Source organism: Mauremys mutica, chromosome 12, assembly GCF_020497125.1.
Source record: "Mauremys mutica isolate MM-2020 ecotype Southern chromosome 12, ASM2049712v1, whole genome shotgun sequence".
Taxonomy (NCBI): Eukaryota; Metazoa; Chordata; order Testudines; family Geoemydidae; genus Mauremys; species Mauremys mutica.
Genome location: NC_059083.1, coordinates 66,559,205 through 66,574,681, shown reverse-complemented (window position 1 = coordinate 66,574,681; position 15,477 = coordinate 66,559,205). Strand labels below are relative to the sequence as shown.

General features: G+C 41.8%; 3 protein-coding genes across 9 annotated transcripts in view; 2 read left to right on the top strand and 1 right to left on the bottom strand.

The window, feature by feature from the left end:
• The first annotated feature begins 615 nt into the window (after positions 1 to 615).
• METTL23 (methyltransferase like 23) lies at positions 616 to 6,626 on the top strand. 2 transcript variants are annotated; one of them, XM_044982903.1, is made up of 5 exons: positions 616 to 968; positions 2,713 to 2,817; positions 4,069 to 4,306; positions 5,753 to 5,837; positions 6,103 to 6,626. In XM_044982903.1, exons 1-5 carry the CDS (start codon positions 858 to 860, stop codon positions 6,269 to 6,271), a joined length of 708 nt encoding a protein of 235 aa, XP_044838838.1. In that variant the 5' UTR covers positions 616 to 857; the 3' UTR covers positions 6,272 to 6,626. The 2 variants fall into 2 exon arrangements, with proteins under 2 accessions (XP_044838838.1, XP_044838839.1); XM_044982904.1 differs by lacking the exon at positions 616 to 968 and having other exon boundaries at positions 2,729 to 2,800.
• On the bottom strand, positions 5,963 to 11,225 carry SRSF2 (serine and arginine rich splicing factor 2). Of its 5 annotated transcripts, none has more exons than XR_006572867.1 (4): positions 10,536 to 11,225; positions 9,385 to 10,109; positions 8,579 to 8,690; positions 5,963 to 8,066 (listed from the first exon to the last, which is right to left on the bottom strand). XR_006572867.1 is itself a non-coding variant. In XM_044982905.1 (3 exons), the coding sequence occupies exons 1-2, from the start codon at positions 10,895 to 10,897 to the stop codon at positions 9,806 to 9,808; spliced, it is 666 nt and encodes a 221-aa protein (XP_044838840.1). In that variant the 5' UTR covers positions 10,898 to 11,225; the 3' UTR covers positions 5,963 to 8,690; positions 9,799 to 9,805. The 5 variants fall into 5 exon arrangements, 1 of the variants encoding a protein (XP_044838840.1); XR_006572866.1 differs by having other exon boundaries at positions 5,963 to 8,690; positions 9,385 to 9,488; positions 9,799 to 10,109; XR_006572864.1 differs by having other exon boundaries at positions 9,799 to 10,109.
• A 136-nt stretch (positions 11,226 to 11,361) lies between these two features.
• MFSD11 (major facilitator superfamily domain containing 11) overlaps positions 11,362 to 15,477 on the top strand; it is a 31,571-nt gene continuing 27,455 nt past the window's right edge. The window contains exon 1 of one of the 2 annotated variants that reach the window (XM_044982901.1): positions 11,362 to 11,655. In XM_044982901.1, the coding sequence (XP_044838836.1) occupies positions 11,629 to 11,655 (27 nt within the window). In that variant the 5' untranslated portion in view covers positions 11,362 to 11,628. Of the gene's footprint in view, positions 11,656 to 14,974; positions 15,127 to 15,477 lie in introns of those variants that run through there. The other variant, XM_044982900.1, reaches the window with a different exon arrangement.

Sequence of the window (15,477 nt, the reverse complement as noted above, 5' to 3'; positions counted from 1 at the left end):
TTTCTTAAATAAAATTAATTTAAGGCTTGATCCTACAGATTTGCTCACTGGATTGAGTGTCACAGGATCAAACTCCTTAATTATTGTAACTTCCCACAAACTGAGACAGTAACTCTTTAGGGCATGTATTTGTCTAGGGAAGAGATCATACACAAATAGCTCATTCTACCTCTCAACAGTGCCTAGAAAAAAATCAGGACCACAATGATGCAATAATCTTTGGGTCAAATCCTGCATTCCCTATGCCTGCAAATCTCCTATTGACTTCAAAGGGAGCAGGATCAAAACTCAGAAGGTTTAGTCTGGCATGGGAGTACAGGATTTGGCCTTCAAATGCCCACTGCAATTTAAATCTTTGCTGTTTTCATAAGGGAAGGAAGGGGTGGTGTGGGCCTGGATACTAGCCCAGAAATTTGCTGTGCTTTATTCCCCTGCAAGGCATAAGGTGATGTTATCGGGATCATCCCAATATTAGAGGCCTGGTCTTATATGGGCAGCTATACCTCCCCCCAAAATCCCAATTTGTCACACTTGCTGTTGGTCACCCTAACTGCAGAGTTACGCTGCAGCAGCAGACTCAGAGCATGTACGCTGCTGCTGGGGAGGAGCTAGGAGACTGCGGGAGGTGATTAAGGGAAGGAAGGGGTTGGACCTTTTTGCCATTTTATCTTCCCGGGTCTCAGACCCTCTCAGCCAGCTAACGATGGTTGGACCTTGACAAGACGCCACCTTAAACGTTCTTGCCTGTGATTGGTCTGCTTTGGTGTCAGTCAGCTCACGGGTGAAGTCAGCAGAGGGGAAGAAGGTGCGTGCATTATTGGAGCAGGAGCAGCCGCCTGGCTAGAGAAGTGGTTCCAATGTGCGACGAGGGTCCGCGGTTCAGTGTCAAGGAGTACAGGTTTGCGGAAGAGCAGGACGAGCAAGAAAGAGAAGAGCAGAAGCCAGAGCTGGTGGTGCAGATTCCTGAGGTGCTGATACATTTACACCTGTAGCCCTTCAGTTCGTAGTAAAGCCTGATTTCCTTCCTCCCCTGATCGGGGCGCAGGGGCCAGGAACGCTGAGCCATGTGGGGATGGAAAAGAGAGGCAGAATTTTTATATATATAACAAAAATGCCTAGATTTTTGCATTCTTTACCTGGATTTCTTTGTATCCTTTGTGCTTATCTAGTCCAATAAATTCAGACCCACAATATGCCCCTGTAGAGCAGAAATCACTGTATGTACAGTGCCTCCTTAGCATAAGGAGGCTCCAGCCTAAGTTGGGGCCTCTGGGCATTACTGGAAAAAATAAAGTGGGGGAAGGGGACAGGACCTTCTAGGAAAGTTGAAAGTCAATTTTACAAATTGTTTGGCTCATAAGTAGACGTGTAGCTCTAGCACAGAATTCACTATTCTACTTTGCTGGATGAAATAGTAACAATTTATGGACTGTAATGATCAAATAGTGGTTTTATTTTGAATTTCTACATTCATTAAATTTGAACAAATAGTTCCTAACTACTGCAAAAACTTGAATTGACTGACATTTTTTTTAAATGGTAAAAATGTTATATGTGAGAATGCATTAAGAAAACTAAAATAAGAAACCTATTTAGTGCTCATTTGTTTAGAAGCCCTGTAAGTGAGCTGCCTTTTAGACAGTAGTGCCTTAGGCCCTGTCTGTGCAACTCAGTCAAATTTAGCTGTTGATTAAATGCAGCATATAACCTGTTTGTTCTGACCTGAAAGCTATGTAATAAATAGGCTAAAACCATTATTCAATCCCAGATGAACAATCATTGGTAAAACAATGAGGAGTCTGGTGGCACCTTAAAGACTAACCAATTTATTTGGGCATAAGCTTTGAAGAAGTGGGTTTTTTTACCCACGAAAGCTTATGCCCAAATAAATTGGTTAGTCTTTAAGGTGCCACCGGACTCCACGTTGTTTTTGTGTATACAGCTACCCCTCTGATACTTGGAATCATTGGTAAACTAATTTCTTTTGACTGTGTAGACACAAAGGGCCTTCATTTTTAAATTGTGAACTGATATAGACATAGATAATTGGGTCTAAAATGCACTGAATCACCATATCTAGGCACAAATTGACTTTAACATGAGTTTTGCCTGAGTAAAGATGGCAGGAGAGATCTTTCACCAAGGGAAAATGGGATGAAATCAAGAAAGAGTAAATGTAGGCTAAATGTCAGATTAAAAATTTTAACAAAGATTCCCTTTGATCCTAAATTCCTTACTGTGTGCCTACCTATGCTCTTTTGCTGCAATAGAGCTATTTAGCTGAGTGAAAATTCCAGAACCAGGCCATTAGAATGTGGAATAATATCCCAAAACAAGATGACAGAAGTGTCATTGCTTGATGTATTTCAAATGTGCACTGGTAAAGCACAAGACTGCATGCTTAAATCTTTATTAGTCTAGAAAAGTTAACCAGGAGGGTGAGGCAAGAGTCTTTGCTAATCAAGTGGGAATGCTGTAGGGATGTACACTTTGTTTGAATTACATATGAGCAGAAAATAACAGTAGGTCAATTGAAGTAGGGATAGCTCAGGATCAGGCTCAAAATGAGTGACCAAAGCAGGACTAGTGTAAAAATGCACTAATGTATCTTCAGAGCGTATAAATCTTTAGCCTTTTACTAAAGATTTTTCTGCCTCTTTCAAAGTGTTTTGTGGTGCTGCCAAAGATCACAGAAAGGGCTTATTGTTTCAGGTCCTGGATATTCAATATGGCATGTACGTTTGGCCCTGTGCTGTGGTTCTTGCTCAGTACCTATGGTTTCACAGAAGAATACTACCTGGCAAGAGAATTTTGGAGGTAAAAGTAGTCTTGAAAGATTTTTGATCATACAAATTTACTATAAAAAAAAAAAAAGTAGGCTCATGGTTACTGTCTTAACTCTCAATCAGTTTTAGTTTTGATTTCCTTTTTTATTTAGAAGCAGCAAAGAGTCCTGTGGCACCTTATTGACTAACAGACATACTGGAGCATGAGCTTTCGTAGGTGAATACCCACTTTGTCGGATCGGTATTCACCCATGAAAGCTCATGCTCCAATATGTCTGTTAGCCTATAAGGTGCCACAGGACTTTTTGCTGCTTTTACAGATCCAGACTAACACGACTACCCCTCTGATACTTTTTTTTTATTTACGTAAGCTGCAGGATGCTTTTTTCCTATTTCTGCTTCAGTATTAATATAATTCTATAAAAGCAACAAAGAATCCTGTGGTACCTTATAGACTAACAGACGTTTTGCAGCATGAGCTTTCGTGGGTGAATACCCACTTCTTCAGATGCATCTGAAGAAGTGGGTATTCACCCACGAAAGCTCATGCTGCAAAACGTCTGTTAGTCTATAAGGTACCACAGGATTCTTTGTTGCTTTTACAGATCCAGACTAACACGGCTACCCCTCTGAATATAATTCTAGATGATCCTACTTCATGATGTGCCTTTTGGCATTTATTTTCTGTTCTGTCCATATGTCTTAAAATGGTCTAACCTCTGATCCAATTTATGTCAAAAAATTACTGTGGTAACTTTTTTGTGGTTGGAGATTCATGAAACAGTTTGCAAGTTCTTTTGGTCAAGCATTGGAAAAATGGCTAAATACTCAAAGGAGTGATACAGTAAAACCATAATTAAAGCAGATATTTTTGCAGGCTGATTCATGGAAGCAGCAGTTAGGAGCCATCGAAGGGGATTCCTATTAAATATAAGTTTTGCTCATTTATGAACTGCAGGATTTATCTTTGTGAACATATTTAAGCACATAGGATTCCATCCACTTCACTGTATTTACAAGCACATAAACAAGAAAGATTCATGACATTCTTAAACTTGTATTTGTGGTGTACTACTGCTGCTACAGATCAACTACAAATGTCTTATTCTCCTGAGCAAGGGCAGTTCGGAGATAGACATGTAGTTTTAAAGTTACCATGAATTCAACTAAATGGCATCATTAAGCACTTTGAGACAAGATACAGAATATACTCCCCCATCCTTCAGTTATCCTTTGCATTAAATATAATTTGAATGAGATTAAAGTCTTTTATTTTGTTTAGATTGGAGCAGGTGTGAGCCTACCTGGTATAGTAGCTGCTAAATGTGGGGCCAGAGTGATACTGTCAGATACTGAAGAGCTGCCTCAGTGTTTGAAGAACTGTGAGCGAAGCTGTCGGATAAATAACCTTCTAGGGGTACACATCATAGGACTCACATGGGGCCAAATATCTCCCAATCTGCTCTCTCTGCCTCAACTAGACATTATTCTGGCCTCTGATGTATTTTTTGAACCAGAAGGTTAGTGACTACTCATAAGCAAATAAAATGTTATGAATGCATAGAGAAAGTGAAAAGTTAAGTGATAGTATTTAATTTAGTCATGGCAGTATCCCCAACTCCACCTAGCAGGAAGTCACTAGACACACCCTGAAAAGTTGGTAGATGTAGTTGTTTTAAACACTCCAAAGGAGTCAGAACTGTAACTGAAAAAATTTCCAGACTTCAGTGAACGCTTAGGGCTAGTCTACACAGGCAATGCTCTCCTAGTGCTCTATAGACAAGCCCTTAATACACATACAGGCACATATAGTCACAAAATCATTCACAAGCAGCTCAATAGTGTTAATAAAAATCCATTCCATGCTCTTCTATGTACTATTGCATACCATAAGCAACAATAGTAGTACAGTTAGCCTTAGAGAGTGCCCTCTGCTCACTGGGAAGGAAACCACATCCCTCTGCTCACTGGGAAGGGTACTCTGCAGCCCAGGGTGGCTGGAGTTAACTGCAGCTGAACCTCCCCTTCTTGCCAGCCTGGATTTGAGCAGACAGGCTAGTGAAAGGGAGAGGCTAGACCCAGGAGGAAAGAAGGCATTCATCAAAATCCATGAGCCAGACCCTCTTCTCAACCACCCCAGGGTTTAATTTCTGAAAACAGCTGGGCAGCTAAGCTAGGGGAAGGAGTAAAGGGTAGCTGAAAGCAAGATAGCTCCCCCTTTGATCAAGGGCTTCATTCCTGGAGGCACACTGCCCCACTGGGGCACATGGCCCTGTCTCATCCCACCTTTGAAGCAGCCCTGGAATATGATGTATTCTGCTGACATGTTCAGTTAAGACAATGACATTGATATGGTGTGCAACAGAATGTAATGAGCCTGAAATGAATTTTATTAATAGGGAGCTACTTGTGAATGACTGATTATAGATAGCGATGTTCAGAGAAAAGTCACCAATAATTTGCAGATTTGGCACTGGTCACTTTGACACTTATTTTTGCTAGGGAAACCAAAAAGTCACTAAAGCTATTGACAAAAGTTGCTAAGTTGGCAATGGGATTTCAGGGGGAAGCAAAAAAATTGTGACTGGCATTATGAAAACATTCCCTAATCAACTGCAAATGAATGCATATTGAAGAAAGTCACTTCTGGGTGTTTGACTTATTCCCCCAGAACTAAAACTCATCATTATAGGTTCCACATAGATGAATTATTACAACAGACATGGTCAAAAAAGCAAACAAAATATTGAGATGAAAATACTGGAAGTTAATAGCTAACTTTAAAGCTAGGAGCAATGGTGTTAATTTTCACTTACATACAACAGTTGTCCTAAGGCTTACTAAAGAACTATGCTCTAAACATAGGTCTTCTTAAACAATTGTAGCTTTTTGAAGTTATTCTAATTAGTGCATTATTTGCCAAGGCATATTTCAGCATGCACATAACTCAAAAATTGTTTATGCAGATTTTGAAGATGTCATAACTACCGTGTACTTCTTGATGAAAAGGAACCCAGCTGCTCAGTTCTGGACTACATATCAGGTCCGAAGGTAATTTCAGGAGAAACTAGCTTGTTTGCATTTTGTCTTAAGGCTCCAAAGTCAACAGATGCAAAGGGCAGAGTTTTGACAAATAAGGCCTTAAACCAGTCAACAGAATAAGACAAACACATGAATAGCTGTGCAGTTAAGCTTTTTGTATTTTAAATTTGTCACTCTTCTATAGTTACTGTGCTTGTTCATGCACAGTAGTTTAATGACAGAACAAGCACTGAACTTTTATCAAAACAGTCCATCTGACATTTCTTTCCTTCAGTTCTGACTGGTCTATTGAAGCTTTGCTGTACAAATGGAAGCTGAAGAATGTCCATGTTCCCTTACGGTCTTTTAATGCTGACAAGGAACAGTTGGCTTCCTCTCCTCTCCCAGGAAGACATACCATTGAAATGATGATCATTTCACTAGCAGGAGCGAGCTACACGTAAATTTCTGCCAGTTGCTGGTTCTAATTCAAGGAAGTACCTCAGAAAACTGACTGCACGCCACTTCAAGCAAGTTTTGGATGGAAATGCTGTTTGTTTGGGGGAAAATAAATTCCACTTGATCAAGAGACAGGGGAAGCATTTGGTTATCACAAAACAGAATGCATTTCCTCCACCGATCCATGCTACTAAAGTCATTTGGGGTAATTCTTGTGAAAGCAGGTATATTAATTAGTACAATTTTAAACAATTTAATCTTATCTTGCATTGTATGAATAAGATCTGTTGGAAGTGTTTGGTTATGACTTTTCTAAAAAGTTGTGTTCACACCTAGAGAATAAAATTAATTGGATTTTTACATCTACTTCAATTGCATCACAGGTATAGGAGAAAGAAACAAACCAATTCTGGCAAAACATTCACGTCTACATACTCTAGCTTACCATACTGACTATTTATAATGGCCAGGTTGTGGTATTCTTCATAGGTCAAGTTAGGGACTTGACAATTACATATTCAGCCTGAAAGTTACTATTTCTTACCTGTTTTCCAGCTTAAGAGCTAAACATCGTGAATTAACAATTTAACTTTAAGGGTCTGAACAATGTTCATTTTATGCAGTCACCCTTTCTGTATTTAGTAAGATGTAATTATATGAATAGTACGATTTTCCTGGAACAAAGTTCTAGTATAGTGGCTCACAATTTACTTTAGACATCTTAGTATTAGTTATAGACAATTTTTTGGGGCAGGTCTACACAAAGTTACTTCCATTGTTGACATTTGTTCTGGAACAAGTGCACCTTGTTTCTATTTAGAATAAGCACTTTCAAGACTGCATTAACTTTACAAGTGTAGACAAGCCCTCTGATACTCATATCCCTATTAAGTCTGAAGATTAGGTAATCAAGACTTTCAATTAGAAGTGCACTGAGGCAGTATTTTGATAAACAGATGGTTTTCTATGTAGTGTTTGCAGGTTGCATTTACAATTCCATTGCTGTCTAGCTCAAAAATACTACCATTACTTCTCACAAGATTAGCTACCTTCACTTTTAAGCTGGCACAAAGCCAAATCCAACAAGTACTGTTGTTAAAGAACAAATAATGAACTAACAGGACTTCAAGCAACCAGATCTGCCACTTGACACCTTGCCTACACAGTCAACATTTAAGGTTTGTATTGTTCAAAAAGAAATGTTTGTTACTAAGATGATATACTAAACTTACTACTGAAACAGCTACTCCCTATTGATACAATTTAAAAGCAATAGACAGTAATAAGTTACTGAAAAGAAAACAAACATTCACAATTGCTGAGATCTTTATAAGCTAAAAATAAATGCTGACTCAGACATTAGATTGAGAAAAGTTAACACCAAGAAAAATGTTTAATAGTAACTACAGGGACAGTGGTTATAGTACATAATGTCATAAGCAAAAGATACACCAATCAGTACTTACAAAGGAATGAAACATTTGCTCTTAACATTACATTTCTTATATGCAAGTTCATAAAAGTAGTTGGTAAAAGATTTACCATTCTGGAAAAAATAAGGTGTGTATATCATCAGCTAGATGTGCTCACTGTATGCTCCATTATTTTTATGCAAGGCCCGGGTGACTGGAAGTGCAGTTGTCAGGCATTTTAATTAACTGGACAGCCATTTGTTTCTGCACGACAAGGCATCGTTACACAGGAGCAATCAGGAGAAAACAGGAAACAGCCAAGCACTCTGCACTGCAACACGCCACCTTAACAGCTAACCAGCATTACTCAACTGCTACACAACTGCGCCTAGTGCACAAAAATACATAAGAGAAGAGATTAGAATTGAGTCTGATAAAACAATCCTTTCAAAATCAACTGTCACCTGAAAAGTTTTATACAAATTTGGAATAGACAATACTATTTAAATTCAAAGTAAATAGCATTTACAAGAAGTTTACATCTGAAGAAGTTTTGCAGAATTTTATTTAAGGAACGAAGGCAAATTGAGAACACTTCCTTGACAGTCAGTTACTCAGCATGTAATGGCTGCATGTTTACGCAACATGAAACTTGAGGCAACAAATTAAGTTACCACCAGTTTTTTTTTTTTTAAGTCAAACAAAAGCCAGCACTATATAAACAAAAATGAAAATTTACCTCAAATATCCAAGCCAATAATGAAATCGGTAGTCGTTCACTTCACTAAATTACAAGAAATTTGAATAACAGCAACAAAATGGCACATAAAATGTAAAGTCTGCCATTTGAGGCTCAACTTAAAACAAGTAAAAAGTTAGACAAAAATGTTACAAAATAACCTTTTCAACAGCTGGTTGCTTGTGCCTGGGGTCTCTCCAATGGACTGAAGATTCATAGGATCTTTCCCCCCATAGGCGTTCTTTATGTAGATTTCTCATTTATCTGATGCATCTAGGTTTGAAGAGAGAACAGTTCAGCCACATTTCCACCATGCACCTTCCCAATTATGTGGATGACTTCAAGTATGCTTCTGGTTGTGATTCAACTGGCCTTGCCTAATTTAATTAAGTTTTATTAAGGATTATGTATAGTGCTTCACCACCTCCCCCCTTTGTCACCACATTACCTCTAATTCAAAGGCCAAATATGAAATTCAAAAATGATAGTGAAGAAGCATTTAATAATCACATTAGTTTAAACTCTGAGTTAGTGAAGAGCAAGCATCAGGCTGTAAATCATACTTAACTTGAATTCAGCCCATATAAGAAGTTATAGAAACTAATATTTTGTGTAATACTTATAAAGACTTAATTTTATCTTCCAACTGGCATTCAGTACAATCTGAGACAGTATCACTAATTTTAACATACAATTATTTAACCTTACAGCTATCTTAGGCCCATTTCCATTTTAAAAACAGGACCAAACAGTTTGAGGGGTTAAAGACACACTATCCTTTCCCCACCCAGTATATCCTTAGAAGTCTCTAAAGTTCATTTGAGGAAAAACTAGTTTCCTTTTTTTTATTGCATTGCATTTGCCACTTCTATAAGAACTTTTTTTTTTACCTCCAGTCAGTACAATGACCACTGAACTGATGTTCCATTATAAAAGGATAGTGTATCTTTAACTTTTAAAGACAAACCTGCTCCAATACACGCCCACAGAAACTGGTCCCTGGAGGATCAGCCAAATCAGTTAAAATCTGCAATACTGGCCAATATTCTTTTAGCAAACAGGAGACCGCAGCTTTAAAGGGGAAAATGCAGATGTTGGATAAAAAACAGCAAGAAATAGTCATTTTCATTAATAGGTTGTGTCTCATACAATATTTCATTAAAACCAAACCATTAATCTCACAAAACATAAAAATATGTCCTCTGCAAAAAATTATTTCCCTAGCTGAATAACTGAAAAGTCTGCTCAAAAAGGTAACAGTGTCTCCCATTACCAGTCACTTGATTCAGGTTGTTAATATCGTAAGAACTACCCCGATTCACCCCACTTAAGGGCTATTATGAAGTAACATGCAAACTGCATAGAGTTCCAACTACATTACCATTTTCCTAAGAGGATACAGCTCCTTCCTCTTCGGGAGATTTTGGGGGGCTCTTAGACCTGGATCTGGATTTAGATTCCCTCTTTGAGACTGGTGGGGGGCTTCTAGACCTGGATCTGGACCTCGACCTGGATCGGGATCTAGAGACGGATGACGACTTGGATTTGGATCTCCTGGCAGACCTAGACTTAGAGGTGGAGCGAGATCGGGAGCGTGTGCGAGATCTGGACTTGGACCGACTGTAGCGGGATCGACTGCGGGACCTAGAGCGGCTCCTGCTCCTTGATCGACTACGGCGGCGTCTTCTGGGGCTAGAATATTAAAATCACTCGATTAGACGTGAAAAAGACGTGATGCGCTGGACCAGTCAGGGTGGAAGTGGAACAGGTCTCTTCCCCCCCACCCCACCCCGCGGCGGTTACAAGGCGTCATTATTCCGAGGAAGCAGCCTGGGGCTGAGCCTACCATCCACCCCCGAACACTCCCCGCCGCCATGGACACCACGTGGCTCTGGGAGCCTGCGTTTTCGCGCCGAACCTGCCTTCCCAGCCAGGAAACACCCTCCTCCACCGCGTCACGTTGGGGCCACTGGCTCCCCCAGGCTGTACCGCCGCTGCCCCTCAAACCCATGGTTCCGACCCTCAGTCCTGCGCCTCCCAAGTCCCCTAGAGCCCTGGGAAAGCAGCCTTCTACCCCCCCCCCCCCCACCTAACACTCCTGGCTTGCCGGGCTCTTACCTGCGGCTGCGGCGTCCATAGCCGCCACCTCCGTAGCGGCGCGGCGGCGGCCCCCGGCGGCTGTGATGGGAGTCCGGAGGCCTCCCGTAGCGGGCCATCTGCACGCGGAGCTCCCGGCCGTCCAGCACTGCGCCGTCCATGGCGTCCATCGCATCCTCGGCATCGCGCTTGTCGTGGAAGCGGACGAAGGCAAAGCCGCGGCTCTCCTTGGTGTAGCGGTCCCGGGGGATGTAGACGTCCCCCACCCGCCCGTACTTCTCAAAGACCCGTCTTAGCGTGTCTGGAGACGTGCGGTAGGTCAGGTTATCCACCTTCAGGGAAGTCATGCCCTCCACATCAGGCGGGGGGCGCCCGTAGCTCATGGCGGGCAGAGGCCCCCGAGGGGCGGCGGGACTGAGAGGAGAAAGCTGGCGAACAGATCAGGAGAGTCGGTAGCGGATTTGGCCTGGGAGGCCCCTCAAGCCAGGGAATAGACGCCGAAGCGGGCCCCAACCTTTAGGCCAGAAAGGTGGAAGCTCCAGGCCGTGTAATGAGACCGCAGAAGAGTCGCTGGCTCCGTAGAGGCGACAGTCGGGCACCCAAGCCCGGGGACCAGAGGCCGAGAAGGGGGAAGGGCAAATGCAGCGCAGCTACTACCCGCCTCTCACCGCTGCTACTAGCAAATGAGCGAAGTGGAGCCCGCAGCCTCCTACTTAACGCCACAAAATGGCCCCTTCTGACCCGGAAGCGAAGCGGGCCCGCGCGCGCGACCGCCGGGCTCTCTCCGTAACCAACATAGTTTTCAGTTCATTTTTTTCACCCCTTCGCGCGTTTTACAGAAGCGGCCGTGAAACATCCGTGGCGAGTCCGCCTCTCAAGAAATATTTCGGCGATCCTAGAAAGTGGCGGTTGGGGCGGCCGGGCCGTGACCCGGAAGGGATCGGCTGAGGCGGGGAAATTTTGAACGAAATGTGGCCCGAAAATCGGGACAAAGATCGAGGGTGAATGTTCGTCCCTTTGGGAAAGGAGAAAAAAACCCGTACACCGTGAAATTTCTGGGAGGAGCCTCCCTGGCGAAGAAGCGGGGAGCCGTTGAAGAAAGAAACGAGTCAAAATGGCGGACGATCAGCAGAAAGGGCTGGTGGGTGTGAGGGGGAGGGAAGGTGCGAGCCAGACTGTGTCACGTGTGAGTGACAGGGCCAGAAACATAGGCACAGGCGGGAGGGAGCTGTAACAAAGTTAGATACAAGCTGGACACATGCCATTCACCTGTATCGTGGGCTGATCAGTTAGGAACCTCTCCCTTCAGTGATAATGGGGAGGGCACTTTCCCCTCCCACCATGCACCCTGTAGGCCTGTGCTCACCCCCTCATGTGGGATGGGAACCATGTCCTGTGCTCCTCAGAGACACACCCACACGTGGCTGTTGTGCTGGTCAGTCCCCATTAAAGTCCCATTTCTCCCTCCCCCCACAAGCATTACCACAATATGGGGTCAGTGCATGAAGCCCCCCCACTTGCCCTGCCATGGTGCAGCCAATGCCAGGTGAAGGCACTACATGTAGGCACTTCCTTTTCACCCTGCATTCATGCCCACCTAGTTGCAAAAGGTGTCATTTTAAACCTCCCTCCCAAATCCACAGGGCGGGGGGGTTGTGGGATACAATCTGAAGGCTTCAGAACAGCCATGCACACCTGCTCTGCTATTGTAAGGCCAGCATGAAGCCTTATGTCAAGCTGCCATGTGCTGCAAGTGTAGTGTGAGGACATTGTGTGAAACTCCTTCCCTTTCTCTCTCCCACAAAACACACACTCCCTGCAATTATGCTGGGGTGTCCCATGCAAGTGCCACCCTCTCCTCTTGCCAAAGTGCTGAAGGCAGTTTGTGAAAGTAGCACTCCCTCCCAAATACATCCTGCCACTTTGCTTGGGGTGCCACATGGAAGATCCCCACATTTACACACATTTTTCATCCTGTGGTTGGGAATGCTGCACACAAGCCCCATACACATATATACATTGTGACACTACTGGAGACAAGGTGTGTAAAAGCGCCACAAACATTCATGCACTTCCATAGTACTGGGAGTGCCATGTGAACTCTCCATGCATGTATACCCTCTCCAGCAATGTGAAAGCTTCCCAAGAATACCTCAGCATATTGCTTGGAGTGCTGTGGAAAAGCCCTTATACGTGATCTGTGACAGTGTTGCTGGTGCTGTGTGAAAGTTTACATGCACATTGCCAAGGTTTTGGGGTGCCATGTGAAAGCTGCATAAGCATACGCATGCTGACATGTTGCTGCTGGCATCTTATAAAAACCGCCCTGACGCCAAGGCATGGATATCACCTCTCAATGGCTTCCACATTGCTACTCCAGGGTGCTAGGACATCACATATACACTTCAGTGGCACAAAAGACTGCTAGCATTTTTCTTCAGATTTCCCACTGCTGCACTGCCACAGTGTAGCTCCACTAGTGGGATTGTAGCAATAGTGGGAGTACTAGGGTAGACTGGCATTTGGAATTGTTACTTTTCTGTTGTCTATGCCTGCTCAAACTGGTGTAGAGGAGATACAATCGGCCTATCCATACTAGCACTGTGACCATACTCCACTAGCCAGTGGTGCAATACCAGTGTTAGTGTGACAGTGGGAAATTTGACCTTGTCTACACTGTTTTCTTCAATGATACTAGTCAAATAATAATAATAATAATATAATAAATTAATAATAATGACTAATGATTATGTAGCTCATTACTAAAGGTTTATGATTGTGTTCTTCATAAATTACTTTGTTTAAAAAAAGTAAACTGAAATGAAGAAGAGACTGCATTTCCAGAGATCTCTCTTTAACTGGGATTACACTGTAAATGAGAGATTTTTAAAAGCTAATAGTTAGACTTGACTTTTTGTTCTAAGTGTAATGCTTTGTTTAATAAATATTTTGCTCAGAAGTGAAAATAACATATAACAAGAAGCAATAATGTTGATATAAAAACAAGATATTTCCTGCATGAGCAATCTCAGTTAAGGAAATAATGCCTCACTTCTTGTTTTTATTTCTGTTTTATTGCTTCTTGGTATTTATTCATTTCACATAGAACAGTGAGATTTAAAATTTCTCTTTGAATCGCACCACAAAAAATCCTTCATATCAGGAGAGATTTAAAAATCTGCTTTACAGTGAATCCCTCAAAATGGTGGAGGGAGTCTCCCTCCTATGTTTCTTAGAAATCTCCTCTTGTAAGTGTTCATAATGTAGAAACGGGGGGAAAGAGCTACTCTTCCCAAGTACCTAACCAAGGCCTTCTCCTGCAGTGTGATCCATGCAGGCATCCGCTTGAGCCCTGGCTCTTATTCCAAGTCAATACTCATAAGAGTAGTGTTATTGACTTGCATAAGTAACAACAAAGCTCTAGTTTCAAATAAAATACTGTACAATTTTGTAAAATACTAGCTGAGCAATCTTTAAAATACTGAATAAGTAATACAGAGTTTTTGGCTGTTGTTGGAATGGTAACTTCTGGATAAGCCTTTCAGGGCAGGAAGAAATGTTGGATGAAACTGTGGGACTCCACTGAAGTCCATGGGAGTTTTGTCATTGACTTCAACTGAGCCAGCTTTGCCCTATGTCTTTGTATGTATTTGTGCAGCAGTTAGCACAGTGGTTCTCAAACTTTTGTACTGGTGATCCCTTTGTCATAGCAAGCCTCTGAGTGTCACCACCCTCATAAATTAAAAATACTTTTAAATATATTTAACACCATTATAAACGCTGGAGGCAAAGCAGGATTTGGGAGACTGACAGCTCGTGACCCCCCATGTAATAACCCCCTAACCCCCAGTTTGAGAACCCCTGAGTTAGCACAATCCTCACTGGTGTCTCTGGGTACTCTTCTAATACAAGTGCTAAATAATAATAGCAGGAAGTGGGGGTAGACTTAATATGAGATGTCTGACTTTATTTTTCTGCTTTACTCACTTTTTAAAATAGGGATCTTCTGATCTTTAGGATTACTTATTTAAAACAACTACAAAACTCAATACATAAATATATTAGCAATTAAATAATAGGTTTTATGTTGGAAGGATTTCAAGGCAAAATACTGAGTGATTGTAGAGGCAGCTATTTCACTTCCTTTTCAGAGTGAATGAGCGACAGACGGAAACAGTGAGGGAGACTGTGCATGTGTGTCAGTGACAATGAAATATTTCCTTTCCTTTCTTTTCTGCTGTGTTTACTGAAAAGACCCCCTGAGCTTTTCAGTCTTCATATATGAATGCTTTTTGCGTGACTGAAAGCAGTAGGTGACAGTTTTCTTAAAAGACTTTCTGAGAGATTTGGTTTCTTGCCCAAAGTATTATCGTCTAAAGGTTACAGAATATTATTTACAGTAACCACAAACATGCTATTGTTATTTTAAGTAATAATGTAGATTTACTCTTTTTTTAAGTCATAGAAATGCTGAAACTGCATTTCCCAGAGTGCACGAGGGTGTTCTAGCCTGATCAGTCAGCTGACCTGGATTGTGAAATATTCCTTATTTCCTGTTCAGCATGAATGGACATGGCTTGTGTTTATGAGTGTCTTTTCTTTCCTTTGTCAGGTGATTTAATGTCTTTTGACTAAAATCTGATTCAGAGCAATGGTGGCAAGGAAGTGAACTGATTTACTAACTCAATGGGTGGGAAACTACTTCTGGGGGAAGGGATGTCATGAAGAAATAATATACTGCACTCTGCATATCTTCATACGAAAGGATCAGAATAATCTTCACAACTCTTACTAATCCTTTGACTTGTTTTTTTTCCAGTGTTGTTGTTTTTTTCTTTATTTTATTTACAGTGGAGACTAGACCTCTTGGCTTGCCAGTGAATACTTCCTAACACTTAACAATTAGTTTAAAATAACTCGTGTTTGTGAAGGGTTTTTTTTCTTGAGTGTTTTTTTTTTTTTG